Source organism: Exophiala oligosperma (genome assembly GCF_000835515.1).
Source record: "Exophiala oligosperma strain CBS 72588 unplaced genomic scaffold supercont1.15, whole genome shotgun sequence".
NCBI lineage: Eukaryota > Fungi > Ascomycota > Eurotiomycetes > Chaetothyriales > Herpotrichiellaceae > Exophiala > Exophiala oligosperma.
The window spans coordinates 289,051-309,333 of NW_015622832.1; the positions used below are offsets into that span (position 1 = coordinate 289,051).

Here is a 20,283-nt window from a genome sequence, read left to right on the forward strand (position 1 = left end):
AGCCAAGGTCTCTTCAGACCCAAGTTCCACTAACGTGATTTACCTAGTTACGCTGCTGACTCCCTAGTCGCATTCCTGTACAGCATCACAGTAGGACAAGTCGTTTTCGAGTATCAACCCTCTTACATCAGAGGAGGCCAGCTTGCCTTCTATGTTGGTGCTCTGGTTGGTGCCTTATTCTGGGGTATCTCTGCAGACATTATTGGAAGAAAATGGGCCTTCAACATCTCACTCCTATTGACTTCGATCTTCGGAATCATCTGTGGAGCGGCCGACAACTGGATTGGGTATTGCTCGTTGGTCTGTTTGACGGCCTTCGCCTGTGGGGGTAACCTCGTCCTCGACACCACCGTATTCCTGGAGTTCCTCCCCAGCAACAGGCAATGGCTTGTGACACTCATGGCTATCTGGTGGGGAGTCGGTCAGACGATAGCCGGTTTGCTTGCCTGGGCATTTATTCGTGAGTTCATCCAAGCCCCAGTCACTGGTGCCCCAGTAACAATTTCGTAGCAAACTTCAGCTGTGCCTCCGCCGACAACTGTACTAGATCGAACAACATGGGCTGGCGATATCTCTTCTTCACAGCCGGCGGATTGGTTCTTGTCATGAGTTTGCTTCGAGTCACAGTGCTACGCTTCGAGGAAACGCCAAAGTTCCTCGTATGCCAGGGTAGGGATGAGCAGGTAGTCAACCTTTTTCAGAAGTTGGCAAAGACGTATGGACGACCAATCGACCTCACACTCGAGGACCTTCAACGCCATGGTCAAGTCACCTCGACTCATTCCCGCAAAAGAGCCTCATTGTCCGAAATCTGGGTGCATTATCGCGGTCTCTTCATGACGAGGAAAACAGGGATGTCAACAACCCTAGTATGGTTCTCTTGGGCTCTCATCGGGCTGGCGTACCCACTTTTCTATTTCTTCCTGCCTGACTACCTTGCGAGCCGTGGGGCGAGATTTGGCGAAACATCGGCCTATATCACTTGGAGGAACTATACTCTAGCCCAAGTGTGTGCCATCTTCGGTCCGCTGTTAGCAGCATACCTCTGCCAGTTTCGACGGATCGGTCGGAAGTACACCATGCTCATTGGTGCCATGATATCCAGTGAGTTGGAAGCCCATCTTGTCCTTGGAAGCATACTGACTTTGAATAGTGGCTTTCTTCTTCTCCTATACTGCGGTACGCAACAATGATGAGAATGTGGCTTTCAACTGTGTCATCTCATTCGCCACAAATATCTATTACGGTACATTGTACGCGTACTCCCCCGAGGTCATGCCATCAGCCCATCGATCAACTGGAAACGGCACTGCGGTGGCTTGTAACCGCATCATGGGTATAATGTCTGCTGTCGTGGCGACATATGCAAGCCCGTCGACGGCAGCACCCGTCTATATCTGCGCAGCTTTGTTTGGAGTCATGGGCTTAGTCGCGGTGGTCTTTCCCTTCGAGCCTGAAAGGGCTCAGAGCATGTAAGATGCTTCCCTGCAATGCCGTCGGATTACGAGGAATGGGAGCTACATTATGCCGCCTCTTGCGTTGGAGGAAGTTCATGGCAGTGGTATCCGAAGTAATATACTGTGCCGAGGAGAGAGTTGCTTGATCCATGGCCTGGTTTGGCCACCTGTAGGATGTGATAGCATTTTTACTGAAGGAAGAGATTAGGATTATCTAACCCTAAGTGTTTTGCTTCGAGTAATTCCTGACCTCCGTGGATTTAGTGATTATGGGGATATATTGTTGACCTCTGGGTAATTCTGCCGCGTATGCATTCAACTGAGGAAGGACGGGCACACTACAAAATGTTGATGAAGTAAAATCACTAGAAATCCAGCGATAAGCACTCGGATCACTTCTGAGTATAACGATCGCTCCAGGGTGATCCAAGGATAGCCAGACAGGATCTCTCGTTGAGCTTACTTGGGTATCAAAACGGCAGGTGACTCAGGCCGGTGCAACTACGACCACTGTCGAGCCGCAAGAGTCATCGCTGAGAAACTCCTCGGCGTCTTGCTCTATATCCCCATCGTTTCGACGTCGACTCGCAGGCAGGAATGCATCTCCAGTCCGGCGAGAGGGCGAGGGGCCTTTTGGGGAAGAATAATATGCCTCTAAAGGCAGAGGTGTCGACTCCCGGATGTAGTAGGCCAGATCTCCCTTCTCCTCGACCTCGACTTTGGAGATTCCGTGACCCCAGTACGTAAAGCGATTCCCTTCGTACCGCCACTCAAAATCTTCCCATCTATTCGACGCCAACACTTCACGGTAGTGTAGCGAGCTCCCAGGCCAGAGAGCGGTCACCTTGCCGTCCTCGTTCTTGTACCACGCGCGGCAGGCACCGGTCCACACCAGGTTCTTCATGACGCTCTGGGTATGTTGGTTGAAGTCCCGCTGCACCTCCGCACGGACGTTGAACTGCAAAGCTCTCTCGTCGATGAACTTTGTCATCAGTCGGATGAAATAGTCTGCCGTCGCTTCTAGCGTGCCCATCAGGCTGCCGTTGGAGATCGGCGTGTTTGGTCCCAGAAACATGAGGTAGTTGGGAAACCCACTCACCGCGAGTCCAAAATAGCCGGCTGGGTCGCTGTCCCAGAGCTTCTGCAAGTCTACATCGCCTCGGCCCGAGATGGGGAAACGCGGCCTGAACGACGTGTCGAACCCTGTTGCCGCAATCACAACATCCACTTCTCGATGCTGCTCTCCTGCGACGATGCCGGTACCTGTTACTTCATCGATCGGATCAAAGAGGGCCTCCACGTTGTGCTGCTGGAGAGCTTCGAGATAAGGATAGCCAGGGCTGATTCTTCGGCAGCCAGCTTCGAATTTGGGAATGAGTTTCTCTTGCATCCTGCGGTCTGGGAGTCGGGCTTTCATCCCGGTCTCAAGTAGAGTGCGGAATTCTAGCTGCTCTTTGCTGCCTTTGACAAATGCCTTGAAGATCTTATTGAATCCGATTTCCATCTCCTTCCTGGTCGCGGCCGAGTAGGCCGGATCGTCGCGAAATCTTTTCTTTTCTTCGGATGTATATATGTGATTCTTTTCGGCGTTGAAGTTTTCGCCGGCAGGAGGTGCGATCCACGATGGTGTCCGGATATAGATATCCACATGTTTGGCTGCTTTCTGGATCACTGGAAGCGTCTGAATGGCACTGGCTCCGGCGCCGATTATGGCCACGCGTTTTCCCTGAAGATCGACATTCTCGTCCCACGCCGCAGTATGGAGCAGACAGCCTTTGAACGTTTCCAGGCCCTTGATTTTAGGATACTGTATATTGTTCAGAATACCACCGCCATTGATCAGGATGTCGCATTCAAAATCCCCCTGGTTTTCTACTGAAACCGTCCATGTCGAGTTGCCTTCGTTCCAGGAAGCTTTGTTGACAATACTCTTGAAGCTAATGTTTCCATTCAGGTCGTAATGGGACGTCACGGCTTTCAAGTACGACTTTATCTCCGAAGAGGATGCATAGCTGTCTCAACCGGTCAGCGAGTGTTATCGACATTATGCCGACTTGTGACGCACAAACTGGACCAGCATGGGTTGGGGCAGAAGCTGAATTGATATATGTGTGAAGGCACATCACAGGCACAACCTTCCAAAGGAATTAGATTCTGGTGAGGAAAAGTGATTGAGAAGATCCTGTGTACTTACCGGGGTACCTGTTCTCGAACCAAGTACCTCCGACGTCCTCGTTTTTCTCAAATATCCAGAACTCAGCCCTGTCTCTGAGGTATTTCTGAATGTGATGTGCTGTACCTTGGTTAGTCGCAATCCCTCTGACGACTAAAGATCGAACTAGCCTATCAGGATGCCGGATACCCTGCTCATCTTAGCATCATGGTCGTCTGAAAAATATCGAGGAATTTACCCTGCTCCGATGATGATAACACGCAATTTCTTCTTCAAATGCAAGGCTGCCATCTTTTGTGTAGAGGACGCTCGAGTCCCAGTCTCACAAAGACTACGGGGTTCTTGTGTGGTTAGTCCGCGCAAGTGTTATCGATTAGGTCAGTCAAGCCAAGGGTATCATGCGTTGATGTCTGTACGAACCCACTCACCCGCTTTTGGCTCAGCCTTGTCTCCAGCCGAAGATTCCGATGAGTTCCCGCCCACGTGTACGGCAACATTCGCACGCAGCTACCAGAAATGTGGGCAAATGAACTTAAGGGGATAGCCCGCGTATTTACGAGTGGGTGGTCCAGGATATCATCCGTGATTGCAAAACGCCAATCCAGGCCGTTCACATGACGTGGCACGGCATGCGTGTCGGCTGTTGTGCGGAAGAGCAATCTGACAATCAATGGCAACGGCTTGCCATCAGGCGTTATAAAGCACGTATCGAGCAAAGAGGGGCGTCGAACAGCCGTACAACGTCTCGGACTACCTGGAACCACACATCTCACCTTCGAGATGGCATCCGTCATCAGATGGGCTCTTGGACTCCCTTCAGAAGCCGCCAGTGAAGAAAAGACCCGCAGAGGACTCCCGGCGGTGTGGTACCGGAGTCCAGGAATGTACGAGCTTGAGCGTCGAGCAATATTCTCAAAAAAATGGATCATGGTGACGCATAAGAATCGACTTAAGCAAGCTGGTGATTATATCCGCATCACAGAGGCAGGCTTTGCTTTCATCCTCGTCCTGGATCGCCAGGGAACGATTGGCGGGTTTCATAACATCTGCAGGCACAGAGGATTTCCGTTGATCCACGATGAAGCCGGAAACACCAAGATTCTGTCTTGCAAGTACCACGGCTGGTCGTACGGCATTAACGGAAACCTCGCCAAAGCACCTCATCTGGAGACCCTTCCTGACTTTCGGAAAGAGGACAATTCCCTCCTTCCGGTCCACGTTCATGTCGACGACCTTGGCTTTCTATGGGTGAACCTGGAGGCCACCGAAGAGCCCACCACTTCTTGGGAAGCGCAGTTTCCTGGAGTCCACAGGCACCCACGGTTTGATGCTTACAACTTTTCCGAGTACACATTTGACCATACGTGGGGGATGCAAGGCGACTACAATTGGAAGACTCTGGCCGACAACTACAACGAATGCCTGCACTGTCGTACGGCACATCCCGACACCGCTGGGGTGGTGGACATATCTGTCTATCGGGTGGAAGGTGTGGCAGGGAGCTTGCAACATTTTAACAAACGACAGGAACAAAATCAGAACAATATCGTCGTCAACAGCACATACTACTACCCCAATGCCTGTATGACGGTCACGTAAGTCACGCTCTCAGCTTCTTGAGGACAGTCCTTTGTAATGCTCATGTCGCCACAGGCCTCATTTCTTCTATCTGATGCGCTGCGTTCCCACCTCCGCCACGACGTGCTCGATGGAGTACGAAGTATATCGCCACAAGGATGCTTCAGATGAAGAATTCGATAAAATCGATCAAATGTACAAGCGGGTGCTCACGGAGGACAAGTGGTTGTGTAATAATACGCAGCTCAATTTGAACTCTGGTGTTTATCTCAATGGTCAGATGCATCCACAATACGAGTATGGACCGCTGTACTTCCAGTCCCTCGTGCGCCAAGCCGTGACAGAGCATAAGAAGCTGGAGGACAAGATGAAAACAGAGATCTGGCCAGCATCGCAAAGGGTGGCTCCGGGGTCCGGCACCTATGAAGATGCCGCATTTTGTTCTGGTCTGGCCTGTAGCCCTGAGAAGAAATCAGCGGTAGATTGGTAGCCTCGCGATCTATGTATAGCAGTTGAACATCCTGTGCTATAGTTTGTAGAATTCTGAGACCGTCGAGATTCGGGCCATCTTGAAGTAGCGTGCTAACCTCGTGGAGGAGGTTGTGATGGCACAGTGCGCGGCTAACGACCCTCTTTGCACTGCCCGCAGAAGATGGATAAAACCCCACTCTTTCCCTGACCTATTGAGCCGATGCAGCAAGATTCTGGACTCATATTATCAAACCATCAGATCTTCCTTTTCGTCCACAATTGTGCCGAGTCTTCTTCAGCGGTCCATGATATCTTCCTGCATTTCGCAGACTTGGTGACCTCAAAGGCATCAATGCCACCAACTAGAAGCTCTCGATCTTACAAACGCGTTTCGCAAGCATGTGAAAACTGCCGGTGAGGCGAGAGAGCAATCGTTTCTGGGCCAAGGATGCTTACTATCGAACCTTCCAGGCGCAAGAAAACTCGGTGTCCAGGCGAAAAGCCAGGATGCTCGGTGTGTACTCGGCTGTCGCAGCGCTGTCGTTACCCCGGAGCGGAGGTCGCCAGTGATGAGGCTCCGGAGAGTTCAAGCGTCAATGTCGTAAGCTTTCCCCGATCCTCCCTCTGTCGTCTCACACAGCAGACTGAGCTTCCAAGGAGGACCGATTAGCACAAGTAGAGGCGAGGCTGGATTTGTTGGACAGGCTTGGATCAGTGCCAGTGTTGTCCCTTTCCGCCGGTCGATCTCCCAGCTAAACTCTTTGAAGAGAATCGCCCAGGCGCATCGACACTCCCCTATCCACCACAGCGAGAAGCAACGCTACATTTCCCAGCTCATCTGTCACGCAGAGGCAGCCAACATTCTACTCAAGGCAAGCTCCGATGCGCGAGTAGTGACGCCGCTGACTCGCAAAAGCATCCGGCCGTCTCGAGAGGTTGTCAGTCAAGCGATTGGAATCTATTTCGATTGCTGTCACCGGCAGCCGCTCTGGCTTTTCGACCCGGGCGATTCGACTTCTCTATCTCCAGATTCCAACGAGGAACTCATCTTCGCTGTCCTGTCTCTGAGCACGCAATATAAGCCCGACCGGTTCGCAAGCGGCCAAGTCCAGAGCGCCCATGCCTACGGCGACGCAGCACGTAGCCTGGTCATGCTGAGAATCACCAATGCCAGCACCAGCCTCCCCACGCTTCAAGCGCTGACCCTCCTCGCCTTCTACTATCTCGTCTGTAGGTTTGAAGGTACCGAGGGACTTGCGGCCATGGACTGACACTAGCCATAGGTGATGACCTGGCCCTTGCGGCCTTCCACGCGACGCTCGTGAGGAGCCTCCTGCAGTGCTGCGGCCTTGATCTAGGCGCCTCTACAGCGAGAACGGTGGGTGAAGAGCAACGCCAGAAGCTCTTCTGGAGCGTTTTTCTGTTAGACTCGATGTGTGGCTTACCACTGAGGGTGCCATCCATCATCGACGATGTCGGCAAACCTCGTTTTCTGGCCATTCGAGGAATGTTGCAGCATACCTCGACCGCGTGCCCGGAGCTCCCCAAAGACAAAGAGTCATACACTGAGCAGGACGAGAGGTGCTTTGGCATGTGGGCACACATGGTGAGGATGGCAAGCGTGTGGGGCGAAGTACGAGTCTTCGTTTCCAGATGCACAGACGGACAGATAAAAGCGCCATGGCACTCCGACTCGGAGTACGCGCAGATTAATGCACAGCTTCTGGACATGGAAACCACCATCCCTTCCTTCTACCGCTATGATGTCGCCAAATTTCCAGAACGCGACGAAGCCGAGATCGTCGAAAAGAAAGCCTTTTGGCTCCCTTGGGTGCGCCTCCAGATTACCTACCATACCATTCACTCGGTCATCAACCACCCATTCCTGTACTCATCCAAGGCATCGATGCCGAGACCTGGTGCGAACGCTTTCTGGCGCACCTCTTCTGAGTTGGCATTACTACACAGTACTTGGATCGCTCGGCTCATTGGAATGGCAACCAATAAAGGCTTGGAACTGGCCGATCCCTTCTTCGCTCACTCTGCAGCCGTAGCGGCAACCCTGCATTCCTACTGGGCTCGTGCCTCGGACGGGAGAATACGGGGACCTGCTGTCAGGAATCTTCAGCTGTGCAGGTCTTTTATCAGCGACATTGGCGCCCACTGGCGGCTCTGTCGATCTATCGTGAGTGTCACGACAACGACGAGGACGATGCTGACTGATATTGATTCAGGAAGACACACTGGACCAGTTGATCAGCCTCGCCCTTCCCACTGCCCAGCAACAACAGGGTCAATCCACGAGCATTACGACAAACACCGCGCTGATGCAGAAGATCCTGGACTTTGCGGCACCTCAAGGCTCTTCATTCTCGGGCGAAGGACTGTTCCATTCAGACTTCGTGGGACACGTACGATCCCGACGTGCTAGCTGGGAGGATACCACCGTGGTGAATCCAGATATACATGCCATGCCATCAGACGTCCACAACACTACAGGGCACTATGCCCCGCCGCCAGATTGGTTCTCGCCGCAGCCCGCAGCACCGACGTCGGCAGGGCTCATCGAGGAAATCGCCGGGTCGCCACCGGAGGCCCAGGCAGAGCAGGCTGAAGCAGCACGGGCGGAGAATCAGCAGCGATGGCAAATCGAAAACCTTCCAGAGTTGTCCAACTGGTCGTGGGGACCAGACGATGCGAACATTACCTACGATCCGTGGACACAGTTCTATGATCGCAGCGGACCCAATTCGGGCTGGTGGGATTTTGGAAACTTGTAAATCACATCTGCGCCGTCTTCCATAGAGTCAATAGCGGTCCTCCGGGCCCATGGACTGGGTCTTCCTTGGGCAGTGCAACCGCCGTCGTTTCCCTCCGAAACTCAGCCAGGTCGATTGCCTCTTTGCCCAACTCGTTCCGCCATTTGGGAGCGCCCTGGGGTGGGGATGTGCGTTAGTAACGTCATGCAATTTGACATTTGGAGGGCGGCCTTCACCTCCGGATACACGCCGATATATCTGTAGTCCTGGCTCGACTGAACGCTGCAGTGGCCAGTGCCGGCCGGCAGCACGATGACATCTCCCGCCCGAACTTCTATCTCCTCGCCTCCACCGACATCCTTGCATCCGCACCCAACCAGGATGACAGACTCGCCTTGAAACACTCCTGGGAAGCGAGTCAATCTTACAGAAAGTTCTCAATCGGAACTGTCGGCGCCAGTACCGTAACACTCATGCGTGTTGGGATGGAAATGGCGCGTGCCTATGTGACCCCAGGTCCCCTTCTTGACCCACGCGTGAGCCTCCAAAAATCTCGTCGTGGTGGCCTCGGAGAAGGGCAAGGGTAGACAGTCACGATAGATCAGGACAGGGAGGTCGCTGTTGGGACAATGCTTGTTGGGCTTCAGATAATAAATGTCTGGTTGGACTGCCATGGCGAGCCAGCAAACACGAACCCCGAGCTTTGAACTAGGACTGGGGCTGCAGAGTGTACATCTCAGTGGAAGACAGGAAGATGCAACAACTGACTTAAAACCATGAGAAAGAGTTCTGTGCTTCTCCAGGAGATGAAGAGGAAAGACCGGTCAGCTGACCGGATGAAGTCCAGGTTGTAGCCGTGCTACCTGGTCATGCCCTATTGGTGGGTATTAATGGTGGTAAGGGTGGCAAATTTAGGCGCTGCGAGACTGTTCGGGGCTTCGGAGTATACAGAGGCGCTATGGAGGTTGGAACTGGGGCGCTGAAGGAGACAGCTCTAGGTAATAGTCTCCACGTGGTAAGCGCATTTGGAGGTGTTGCGGGCGCTAATCGGGGAGAACCTCGGCGCCTAGGGACTCGTTTTTCCAAGGGCCTCTAGGCCTCACCAGCTAACTTACGGCCTGGGCACCGGGGGGCACCATGGGGGGCATTGTACAGCCTCTAGCCGATCCAACCTCAGATTCGCAAAATAAATCGGCGGCACTATCTGACAAGATATATGTTGAGAACCGTCCTGCTTCAACGCCATTTACCGTCTCCGTGAACTCGCAGACAGTTCGGCCATTGCTTGTATAGAATACTGCCAATTGCATGCGTAGAACTGGGCGAACAAGATCCGCGTTCGAGTATTAGTGATCGGACGAGTACGGCAAAACATTGATGTTCATGGTGACGACAACCACCAACATCTTATCGTGTAGCAAGACACTCCTGTGGACATTGTGGTGTGTAGCATCACCATGTCGGAGCCAGAGCGTAAAAGACCCCGAAGGACAAGAGATACCTCGAAGTTCAACGGAGTGACCAAGGTAAAGTTGGTCGAACAGGTCAACGCCCTATCTGGCACGGAATTCTTCACCAAGTACGCACCATCAGAAGGGGAATGTACTTCCCGGGTAGCACCATGCCGCACCATCAAGCGAATTGCGGCAGATCTTCCATCCGATTTGTTGGAGCAATGCTTGAGTCTGATCGAGTCGACCAGCAAAGAAGATTATGAAAACTCCGAGATCAAATGGTCTGCCTCGAAGAAGCGGAAGGAAATGAAATTGCCAGACATGAAGTACATTGTCCTACTTGATGACGAGAGTTCTGTCAACGGATTCATTTCGTTCATGGTCACCTACGAAGATGGCCACGAGGTGGTGTACATATACGAGATACACTTCAAGCCCGAATGGCAGGGCAAGGGCGTTGGGGGAAAGTTGATGAGCATTGTCGAAAGCATAGGCCGAAACGTGGGACTGGTCAAGGTCATGTTGACGGTATTCAAGGCCAACGATCGAGCTGTGCGGTGGTACACCAAACTAGGCTATGTCGAAGACGAGTTTTCTCCAGGGCCGAGAAAATTAAGGAATGGTACGGTGAAGGAGCCGAACTACATCGTACTTTCAAAGACACTGAGAAATTGATATCATTCTCTCTATATCTGTCGGACAGCTTTGCCTTTCATCTCAGGTCTCTCTAGCTCCCACTCCTCACGCATCACCGCGAACAGCGTATCACCGACGAGAATGGTCAGTCCCAGGCTCCACACCAACGTGATGGCATAGAAGAAATTTGCATTGCCAGAACCAGCATAAATCCACAAATGGTAGAATGCTGGACCCAGGAGCGTCGAGTAGAGCAGAACCGAGGCAGCGATGAAAGTGTACCTCGTCACTAAGACAGTCAGCATCTGCTCGTCATGAAATGGGGAGTAGACTTACGCGGTAGTATATGGGAATACATCGGAAGAAACCCAAGGTACAGCGAGACATCAGTGATGCTCGGATATGGCTTGAAGATGGCCATCAAGCCCAACAAGCTTGTGATGACGAAAAGCGGTTGATTTCGAAGTCGAATCGTCATCCCTCCAACATAGCCGACCAAGTGCAACCAGAATACTCCAATGAAGAAGTCTCGGAAGGAGTCGAAGATTTCAATAAAAAAGTACCACCATAATCCGGCATTTGGCGTCAAGTCTGGAACCGATATTTGTGCACCATAGCAAGAGGCGAGGAAGTCTTCAAAGCTGTCGGTCAAAACAAGCGTCGTTCCAAGTAGAGCTGCCAGTGCGCCTCCAAAGGCCACGACTGAGACAGAAAATGGTGCAGCTTTCCCTGACTTATGATGAATCATGAGAAGCGTCGGTGGTAACAACAAAGCCGGATACATTGATAGATATGAGCCCATGGCCAGTCCGAACATCGCTCGTATGGCATTTCCTGACTGAGCATTGAGTATCGCTTGAATGATGGCCGCACTGGTAAATATGCTTGTAGACTTTCCCAGACATGAGAGGACAGTGAACGGATTGAACAAGTATGCCGCAGCAATCAAACGGCCATCCAATTTTTCGAATCGAGGAGTCGGAATGCGTAAGTTGTTGGCGATTGTTTGCAGAGCCACCGCATTGAGAACATCGAGGGCGACAAAAACAAGGGTCGAAGGTAGTATTTCAAATATCACCAGTAACAATGGTGCTTGGTGATACACCCCGCCGTCATATGGTGAGAGGCCATGTTGATAAAGGAACAGTCCTTCCTGAAGCCTCTTGAAGCTGGATACAGGTGTTGATATTTCGACCTGTGTGCTCAGAAAATCGGGTAGTGCTGGGAAAACAAAGAACACCAAAAGTCGGAGGCATACAGCACCAGCGTATATGCCGATGGTCTTGCGATCCAACACAACCGTCATGTCTATGCCATCGATCTTGTTTGAATACCTAGTGAAAAGGAGTTCAGTTCGAGGCTGGACAAAGTGGCTCGATTGGGGTTGGAGAATCTGGTCTCGGCAAACTTTCCCTGCTCAAAATCTTACCCCGACCATAGAACTTTTTTTCTTCCGCAAATTCTAGCCCGCAGAGGCATCTCGAGTAATTGCGCCAGTCCAAGTATTCGTCTCAATCAACTGAAAACATGGCCAAACAGAAGAAGAAGGGCCAGGCTGGCCAGGCGAAGAACTATATCACTCGAACGCAAGCCGTCCGCAAACTCCAGATCTCGCTTCCCGACTTCCGAAGACTCTGTATCTTCAAGGGCATCTATCCTCGTGAACCACGAAACATCAAGAAAGCCAACAAATCTGCCACTCATTCGACAACATTTTACTATACCAAAGACATCCAGTATCTCCTCCACGAACCCCTCCTAGCCAAATTTCGAGACCAAAAGGCCCTCGACAAAAAGATTGCAAGATCACTGGGCCGCAACGAAGTGCAAGATGCGGTGCGCCTACAAAAGATTGGCATGCCCAAGATCAAGCTTGACCACATTGTGCGCGAAAGATACCCTACTTTCATTGACGCTCTACGTGATCTCGATGATGCATTGTCCCTCCTTTTCCTATTTGCCAATCTTCCGTCCACCACGGCCGTACCTGCAAGAGTCATTTCCCGGTGCCAACGCCTCTGCCACGAATTTGAACACTATCTCATAACTACACACTCGCTGCGCAAATCTTTCCTCTCGATCAAGGGCATCTACTACCAGGCTACGATCCAAGGCCAAGACATCATGTGGCTTGTTCCGTACAAATTCGTGCAGAGAGTTACGCAGGATGTGGACTACCGGATTATGGGCACCTTCGTCGAGTTCTACTGCACTCTACTTGGCTTCGTCAATTATCGCCTGTACACATCCGTCGGTCTTGTCTACCCTCCGAAATTCGACGTAGCCAGCGACGAGAGAGGTGCAGAGTTAGCTGCTTTCACCTTAGAAGGACGTGGCATCACTGCAACGGCAGAAACACAGGATGAGCAGAAGACTTTGACCAACGGTCATTCCCACAATGGCAACTCCGAAGCTATACAGGCACAGATCGATAAGGCTGCACAGGAAGCAAGCACTGAGGACGAAACTAAGCAAGATGAGGAGCCGGAAGATCAACAGGACGCTGGCACGATTGATACCTTTACACAAGCCGCACCTGAAGGAGACATTCTACCACAACCCGACATGACCGGAGATGCTGCTACAACATTATTCTCGAACTGCACATTCTTTATCTCTCGAGAGGCCCCACGCCACCCAGTCGAGTTTTTACTACGAGCTTTTGGATGTAAGAGAGTCGGTTGGGATGCCGTTCTCGGAGAGGGTGCATTCACACATGATGAAAAAGATCCTCGAATCACACACCAAATCGTGGACAGACCTACTCCTGCTCAACCCCTTGGCACACTCCAGGGACAAGAAGGCTCGGACAAAGATCAGAATCTCCAAGTAGTCAAGCCAGGCTACATCATGCCAGGTCGTACCTACGTCCAGCCGCAATGGGTCTGGGATTGCGTGAATGAGGGCAAGCTGTTACCTACAGATATCTATGCACCTGGTGAAACATTGCCCCCACACCTGAGTCCGTGGATCAAGCCAACTGGTGGACAGTACGATCCCAGAGCCACCTTGGAAGAGCAGGAACTCGAAGGCGAAGCTGACGACGCTGTTGATAACGATGAGGCTGCGGGTGATGAAAGTTCCGAGGTAGAGGAGATCGAGGAAGATGAGGATGAAATAGATGGCGGCATGGACATTGCGGGATCAGAAGATGATGAGGAAGATGAGGACGAGGAAGAAGATGAAGAGCTCGAAACTGCTGACGCCTTTGGTGGTTTCGATGACGCCGCTGATGAATCTGGCGATTCGGAGCTCGGTGACGAAGCACAGTACCAGAAAGAACTCGAGGCTGAGCTCTCGGGCAAACCTGTCCCTGCACCAACGAGTCAATCCAAAGAGGACGCGCAGAAGACCAAAGCTCGTCAAGCCCGGCAAGCAGCTCAGGCGAAGAAGGATGAGGAGGTTGAACGGCAAAAAATGATGATGAGTAACAAGAAGAGGAAGTTGTATGAGAAGATGCAACACGGAAATGCCAAACGCGATCTTGAGGCGGAGAAGTTGCGAGCGAAGAGGAGGAAGTTGGAGCGCGCGGGCAAGCAGAAAGCATGAAAGTGGTGGGATCGTTGTTGAAGCAGATGTGATGTTGCATGTTCACTTGTCCATAGCGAGGCGTTTGAGGTCTTCCAAAATGAAAAAGAAAGGATGACTGTCGTGATCGAGGATACTCGTGTCTGCGACGACGTTTTTATTACTAACGAATGGAAATCATCGTTGATTGTAATCGGTATGTTTGAGAGTCGTTGGTACTCGATGCCTTGGTCACGGAGTAACGTGAAAAGATTCGCTTGGTGCCCTGTCGAGTAGGTCAAGTGGGCAGATACTCACGGATTGAAGCGTCAATGGAGCCCATGATCTGCCGTACTTGTGCGGAGTAAATCTCGCGCCCTTGGCAAGTTTTCCGACTTTGCGCAGGCTGTTCTATGGTGGCCCTGCGCTGGGGAGAGAATAGTCAAATTCGACAATTTTTCGACATGAAAGATTGATACTCCGTACAACTCGACCCGAATTCCCCGAAGAAATTCAAAGAAAGAAAAAACCCCATCATGGTGCAACCACCGACGAAGCGCCGTCGAACCGAGCCCACCGTGGTCGAGGAAATCACCTTCGACCCTACGGCCCGACACGACTTTTTGACGGGATTCCACAAGCGAAAGGTGCAGAGGGCGAAGCACGCGCAAGAGGCCGCGGAGAGGAGGGCCCGGGCGGAGAGGATAGCGGAGCGGAAAAAGGTGAGTGTGTTTGGTGCTACCAGTTGTCGAACAAAATTATTTGTTTCTCCGTATATCCACACTGACCGGATTTTGACCGCAGTTGCGAGAAGAGCGAAAGGCGGACCTGGAGCGTCATGTCCAAGAAGTAAATGCCATGCTGAGGCCGGTCACGGCGCTGGACGACTCAGGGGAGGAAGAAGGAGGAGACCCCCACGCAAATTCAGACCAGGAGGAGTGGTCAGGTATCTCGGACGATCAACCAACACCCATCGACCATGAAGCAGAGTACATTGACGAAGACAAATACACCACTGTGACGGTAGAGGCTATGGATGTGAGCCGAGAAGGTCTTTTCAAGGCCGAACAAGCCAAAGACGAGGGCCACAAAACACACGGGGAGAACGCAAGACCAGATCAGGAGCCAGTAGCGGGTGTGAAGAAGCCCAAATGGACCAAGGAAAAGCCAAAGGATAACGCAGATAAGCCCAAACGGAAAAAGAAGAGGAACTTTCGGTACGAGAGCAAGGCAGAGAGGAGAACGGCACGGTCCAAAGAAAAGTCCAAAGGGCGGAAGCAAGCGCGAGAACGACGGGGTGGTGGATGATACGTGTTGATTCCTGTTGAAAACAACAAAACTGTCAACGCTGGTCAATTACCGAATGCCCCATGGTATCGTAGGTATGTCGTTGTCTATGCATCGCGCTGCCATCCGCTTGCCGACAACATCTTTCGTGGCCCTTCACAAGACATAAACACCCTGTGCTCGCCCAAATTAAATATTTCCCATGCTCTGCTCCAATTCTTGGAGTTCCTTTTGAAGGTCTGCGTGCTTCTTGGCCATCTCCTCGTATTTGGCCTCCCATTCATCGCGTGCTTGTTCCAAGGCTTGAACTTTGCGTTCGAAGTGGCCCGCCTTGACATCGGTTTGACGCAGCCTGTACACCCACCGTTAGCCAATCTTTGAATATCGTACATTGTCTTTAATCTTACTTCTCGTTGGTCTCTCGCAAGGTCTTGTCGGCAACCTCGGCTTCTTCCTCGAGCACTTGAAGTTTCCGCTGGAGTGATTCGTTGAGATTGCTGTGTTCCGAGGCTTCACCAGCCGCAGCTTTGGCATCCTTGATGGCAGTTTCTAGTTTCTCGACTTCGGACTCCAGAAGGCCATTGCGGTGTGTGAGGGAAGTGATCTCTTGTTCTTTTTGAAGGTTCTCTTGCTCCAACTGCTTGACTTTCGCTTTGAGTTCTTCCGCCTTTGCAGCATTCTCATCCGCCTCAATGCGGAGAGTGTTCATTTTCTGCTGGAAGTTAGCGAATGCGGTCGACATGGTGGCGGACTCGGTGCAGGGCGTTGGTGTGGTAAGGGACAGCAGGATGGTGTGCAACAGGAAAGGACAGACAAATGCCCGACATATTGTGAATCGGGCCAGTGAAGCAGAAAGGCGACTGTTGTGGCAGTCTCGACTGGGTGATGCCTGCATGCCGCAGTGAAGACTGGCAGGTGCAGCGGTCAAGGGTAGAGTGAATAGCTCACGACTTACCTCCTTGATACGATCCATGGTGAATGCTTGCTAATGGGAAATCCAAGTGAAGTGAACCAAATTTCAAAATCAAGATGATGTGAACTGCGCCAACTGGTTGATGGGAAGTGATCGCACAGATACAATGGTAGTGTGTATTTAGAAAGGAGAACCAACAGGCGGTCACATTTCAACAGGAGTCAGCTTTCTAGGTGGGATGGAGGGGGACGATTCAAGGGGACCGACTGTCAATTGCAGGCCAATGACAATCAGCCTTCGCGTTTGAGACTCCAGGCTTCACCGTTTGTGATTTTTAGGCCCTGGTTTCACTTTTCAAGGGCCCGAAACTACGCGTCCGGGCGGGAGAGGCGCGGCCACCTGCCTTACCTAAGACACCCCTTTAGTTGAGGCCACCAGCCGGCGTCCTTCCCATCGCGCAGGGTTCGTCAGTTACTCCGTGCTCGTTGCGCAGGCAACCAAGATCAACATCTCGATTCGCTTGCCTCGCGCGTTGATAATCTCGCGAACTCCCTACGACCTTCAGCCAAAAACCTACAAACATTGTACAGCAGAAATAACGACAATAGCCATACGGCGTCTCGAACCATGCTAGCTGCTCGAGATCAAGAGAACATTGTGCACGCACGTCAGACCGCAGCAGCAGGGAAGCCTCTGAATCACACCATCCGAAGCCTCCACCCGAAGACGCCAGGAAACTTGAAAACCCCTTTCCGAGCTTCCAAGAACGATGAAAATGCTCCATTTACCTTCAAAGGACAACGAGGTCTGACCAAAGATGGCCCGAGTAAATTGGACCAGAGCTCATTTGTTACACCTCTGGGTATGGAGCGCAAAGATCATGTTTGATCACTCGCTAACTGAGAACAAGCACCGCGCAATAGGGCACCCCTCGGAGCTAAAACTACCAACGCGAAAGCCCCTGCATTCAAGACTCCTGCCGCTGCACCTTTGACAACCAAACCTGGCCGAAGCGCACAAAAACCCTCCACGGGCCGTCGATCCGGCCGGTCCAAAATCGTCGTGTCTAGGGCAGAGCCCGCAGAGGCCGACGTATTGACAGAAAGACAAGATGAGGAGGATGAACCAGACTATGGTTATGCGCCACCTCCACCAGGTGCACTTCCAGACCCTCCATTGGACTTCAGCCCTGAGGAATTCCCTCCTCCACTGACCAGGGAAGAATTGTCCAGAGAAATCGCAGAGCTTTACGTGAATTCGCCCAAAGATGAGAATGGCCTCTCTCTCCGTCTCAAAAAAGAGCGAGAAGAATGGGATCGACTCGATGAGGAGAGAATCAAGGAAACTTTACTATACAAAGACATGCCTGCCGAATCCCCAAATAAGCAGGTGGATGCTATGATTGCAGCAGGACCAAAGAGGCAGAGACCCCAATTATCCAGGGTCGACACTATGCAAGCCAAGTCAGCGGCAGAGGCACTCTCTGAGCCTCAGCCACGTTTGCCATCTGCCGCCCTGAAGACGACCCAAGCCTCAGAGCAGAAGAGAAAGGGCATTCTTCCGAGCACGAAGCCGAAGCCTTTGAGTACTTCAACAGCATCTGTCCCAAGCCGGAGTACACACGCTGCTGTCTCTAAGAACACCATTGGATTTCCGAAAGCGAAGAAGCCGCCTTCCATTATTCCCAAAGGCACAGGAGTTGACAGGTCAGGGCCTATTGCGGTAAAGAAACCGGCCAAGATCGACCAAAGCAAGATCCATCCCAAGGATTTCCGTGACCTGTATGGATCTCCACCTATCGAAAGTGATATGTGGTTTCGCCTGAAGGAGTATGAACTGCTTGAAAAGGACGGGTCCATGGATGCAGATTTAGTGGACGACTTGTTCGAGCCGGATTTCTTTCCTTTCGAAAATTCTAAGCTGGATGATGAAGACTTTCAACTCCCCATGCCATAGTGAAGGGCCAAGCCGAAAAGGAAATTGGTTTCTTCATCCATGTATCTACGACTGTTAATGAATCACGATATTGATACCCAAGCTGGAAACATGCGGTGTATTGGGCTGAGAGTCAGGATCTTGAGTCTACCATGACAGATTCCCGAACAGCATATGGGATCCGCTGTGCAAGTATTTTAGTAATGGCAGCTTGAATAATATTTTAGGTCTTCCAGAGGCATTCTCCTTGCTCCATCACGAGTGATATGTACAATCCGCTTTGTCCTTTTTCAAGATCTTGTTCTTTGTCTAGGCCGTGGCTTCCTGACCTTCCTTTTTGTTCATACCCCTTGATACCGAACCTATCAGAAAGAAAACGGAGGTACCATCAACATACTAGAGGGCTCGTTTCTTATGGTAATTGATCGACGCCGCCGTTGACACCACCGTTGGCGGTGGTTTGCTTGGAAAACTCCTGCGGAGGCTCAGTGACGGTGAAGTTCCAGCCAAACTGATCCTCGACCTTGCCCTGCTGGATGCCTTTCAGGGTGGTCAAGAGCTCGGTGCAGACGGGGCCGGGCTCGAGCTTGTCGTTCACGGGGTAGTGGAAGGTGTCGCCGCGGGACTTCATGGTGATGCTCTTGATGGGGACCAGCGAGGCCGCGGTCCCGGCCGCCATGACCTCCTTGAACTCGGGCAGCTCCTCGTAGGCGATGCGCCGCCTCTCGACGGCGTAGCCGAAGACGTCCCGGGCGATCTGGCACGCGGACTCGGACGTGACGGACTTGATGACGTTCTTGCTGTCGGGGACGACGACGGTGGTCCGGTCCCCGTCCCGGCGCACGCCGAGGAAGCCCGAGGTCGAGAACTCGTCGATCTCGCTCCGGGTCTTGCTGTCGAGGTGCAGCGTGATGCCGTAGCCCGCGTTCCGGGCGCGCTCGCTGTGCCGCAGCACGGGCGCGTAGTTGCCGCCCACCTTGGCGCTGCCCGTCCCCTCGGGGGCGGCGCGGTCAAAGTCCTCGAGGATCAGGGCGTCGACCGCGTGCACGCCGTGGTAGACGCCCGTCGGCATCACGAAGACCACGAACGTGTACTCGTCGGGCGGGCTGAGGCCGAGCTGCGCGCTCGACCCGAACAGCAACGGCCGGATGTACATGGCCGCGCCGGTCTCGTGGGGCGGGACGAACTCGGCGTTCAGGGCCACGGCGAGGTTGACGCTCTCCACGAACAGGTCCTCGGGCACGGCGGGCACGGAGATGTACTCGGCGGACCGCTGCATGCGCTTGGCGTTCTGGTCGGGGCGGAAGATGGTGATGCTGCCGTCGGGCTGGCGGAAGGCCTTCATCCCCTCGTAACACTGCACGCCGTAGTTCAGACCGGGCGCCATGCCGTGGACGGAGAGGTGGGGGGAGGTGACCCAGCGTGGTTTGCTCCACGTCGGGTTCGAACCGGACGAGTAGCGAAAGGTGGACTCGATGTGGCCGTTGACCTCGCGGACTTTGAAGCCGACATTGCTCCAGTCTCGTCACAAGTCAGAAGGCAAGAATGGAATAAAAAGGTCGTACTGACTCACCGATGGTGCTAACGGGAGGTGGAGGAAAGGGTGCCATGATCGTGTTCCTTTTTAGGGGGGGGGGTTCTAAAAGTAGAGGGTGTCGTAGATTGAATGAAGCGACACCGACAAAATCAGGTCAAAGCCGATATTCTTCTTGTTGTTGTTGTCTTTCTTTTTCTTCCTGGTGAGAGAGGGAAAAGAATCGGCAAGAAAAGAAATATAAAAACGTCAATGCTCGGGTAAAGTTTTGTGGTGTATCTCGTGTTCTTCACGTCCAATACTGTTCCACCAAGACGCTGTTGCAGTAAGCACAAAATCCTTCGTGGCGACCCGTCGATGTTATTTGCTACGATTGGTTTCACTTTTCAGTGAGAAAGTAGTACCGGTATCACTTCCAACCGTCGTCAAAATTCCGCGAGCAGTGTCACCTTTTTTTTTTGCGGAGGGACCAGCGAGATCGGAAGTCTGGGGTGGGAAGAGCTACTCGTTGCCGCTTTAGCATCGCCATCCAAAACAGGGGTCTTTGTTGATGCTGTTTTAGGTGACTAAGGCACATGC

At 52.4% G+C, this 20,283-nt stretch overlaps 10 protein-coding genes across 10 annotated transcripts; 5 read left to right on the forward strand and 5 right to left on the reverse strand.

Moving 5' to 3' along the window:
- Positions 1-1,944: 1,944 nt before the first annotated feature.
- Positions 1,945-3,921, reverse strand: PV06_10736 (uncharacterized protein; the record flags this gene model as incomplete). The annotated part of the gene is made up of 4 exons (XM_016412311.1): positions 1,945-3,469; positions 3,523-3,592; positions 3,652-3,800; positions 3,869-3,921. The coding sequence occupies 4 exons, from the start codon at positions 3,919-3,921 to the stop codon at positions 1,945-1,947; spliced, it is 1,797 nt and encodes a 598-aa protein (XP_016257325.1).
- Positions 3,922-4,410: 489 nt separating this feature from the next.
- Positions 4,411-8,459, forward strand: PV06_10737 (uncharacterized protein; the record flags this gene model as incomplete). The annotated part of the gene is made up of 5 exons (XM_016412312.1): positions 4,411-5,225; positions 5,284-5,686; positions 6,447-6,909; positions 6,963-7,864; positions 7,914-8,459. The coding sequence occupies 5 exons, from the start codon at positions 4,411-4,413 to the stop codon at positions 8,457-8,459; spliced, it is 3,129 nt and encodes a 1,042-aa protein (XP_016257326.1).
- PV06_10738 (uncharacterized protein) lies at positions 8,018-9,194 on the reverse strand. Its single transcript, XM_016412313.1, has 3 exons — positions 8,902-9,194; positions 8,675-8,844; positions 8,018-8,613 (listed from the first exon to the last, which is right to left on the reverse strand). The coding sequence occupies exons 1-3, from the start codon at positions 9,110-9,112 to the stop codon at positions 8,461-8,463; spliced, it is 534 nt and encodes a 177-aa protein (XP_016257327.1). The 5' UTR covers positions 9,113-9,194; the 3' UTR covers positions 8,018-8,460.
- Positions 9,195-9,895: 701 nt separating this feature from the next.
- PV06_10739 (uncharacterized protein) lies at positions 9,896-10,567 on the forward strand (the record flags this gene model as incomplete). Its single annotated transcript, XM_016412314.1, has 1 exon — positions 9,896-10,567. The coding sequence occupies one exon, from the start codon at positions 9,896-9,898 to the stop codon at positions 10,565-10,567; it is 672 nt and encodes a 223-aa protein (XP_016257328.1).
- Positions 10,568-10,578: 11 nt separating this feature from the next.
- Positions 10,579-11,839, reverse strand: PV06_10740 (uncharacterized protein; the record flags this gene model as incomplete). Its single annotated transcript, XM_016412315.1, has 2 exons — positions 10,865-11,839; positions 10,579-10,817 (listed from the first exon to the last, which is right to left on the reverse strand). Exons 1-2 carry the CDS (start codon positions 11,832-11,834, stop codon positions 10,579-10,581), a joined length of 1,209 nt encoding a protein of 402 aa, XP_016257329.1. The 5' UTR covers positions 11,835-11,839.
- A 168-nt stretch (positions 11,840-12,007) lies between these two features.
- On the forward strand, positions 12,008-14,147 carry PV06_10741 (uncharacterized protein). The gene has a single exon (XM_016412316.1). The coding sequence runs from the start codon at positions 12,056-12,058 to the stop codon at positions 14,075-14,077; it is 2,022 nt and encodes a 673-aa protein (XP_016257330.1). The 5' UTR covers positions 12,008-12,055; the 3' UTR covers positions 14,078-14,147.
- A 329-nt stretch (positions 14,148-14,476) lies between these two features.
- Positions 14,477-15,527, forward strand: PV06_10742 (uncharacterized protein). The gene is made up of 2 exons (XM_016412317.1): positions 14,477-14,757; positions 14,840-15,527. Exons 1-2 carry the CDS (start codon positions 14,572-14,574, stop codon positions 15,341-15,343), a joined length of 690 nt encoding a protein of 229 aa, XP_016257331.1. The 5' UTR covers positions 14,477-14,571; the 3' UTR covers positions 15,344-15,527.
- PV06_10743 (uncharacterized protein) lies at positions 15,334-16,436 on the reverse strand. The gene is made up of 3 exons (XM_016412318.1): positions 16,278-16,436; positions 15,730-16,034; positions 15,334-15,674 (listed from the first exon to the last, which is right to left on the reverse strand). The coding sequence occupies exons 1-3, from the start codon at positions 16,293-16,295 to the stop codon at positions 15,512-15,514; spliced, it is 486 nt and encodes a 161-aa protein (XP_016257332.1). The 5' UTR covers positions 16,296-16,436; the 3' UTR covers positions 15,334-15,511.
- Positions 16,437-16,801: 365 nt separating this feature from the next.
- Positions 16,802-18,408, forward strand: PV06_10744 (uncharacterized protein). The gene is made up of 2 exons (XM_016412319.1): positions 16,802-17,097; positions 17,146-18,408. Exons 1-2 carry the CDS (start codon positions 16,863-16,865, stop codon positions 18,189-18,191), a joined length of 1,281 nt encoding a protein of 426 aa, XP_016257333.1. The 5' UTR covers positions 16,802-16,862; the 3' UTR covers positions 18,192-18,408.
- Positions 18,252-19,780, reverse strand: PV06_10745 (branched-chain amino acid aminotransferase; the record flags this gene model as incomplete). The annotated part of the gene is made up of 2 exons (XM_016412320.1): positions 18,252-19,691; positions 19,744-19,780. 2 exons carry the CDS (start codon positions 19,778-19,780, stop codon positions 18,583-18,585), a joined length of 1,146 nt encoding a protein of 381 aa, XP_016257334.1. The 3' UTR covers positions 18,252-18,582.
- Positions 19,781-20,283: the final 503 nt, after the last annotated feature.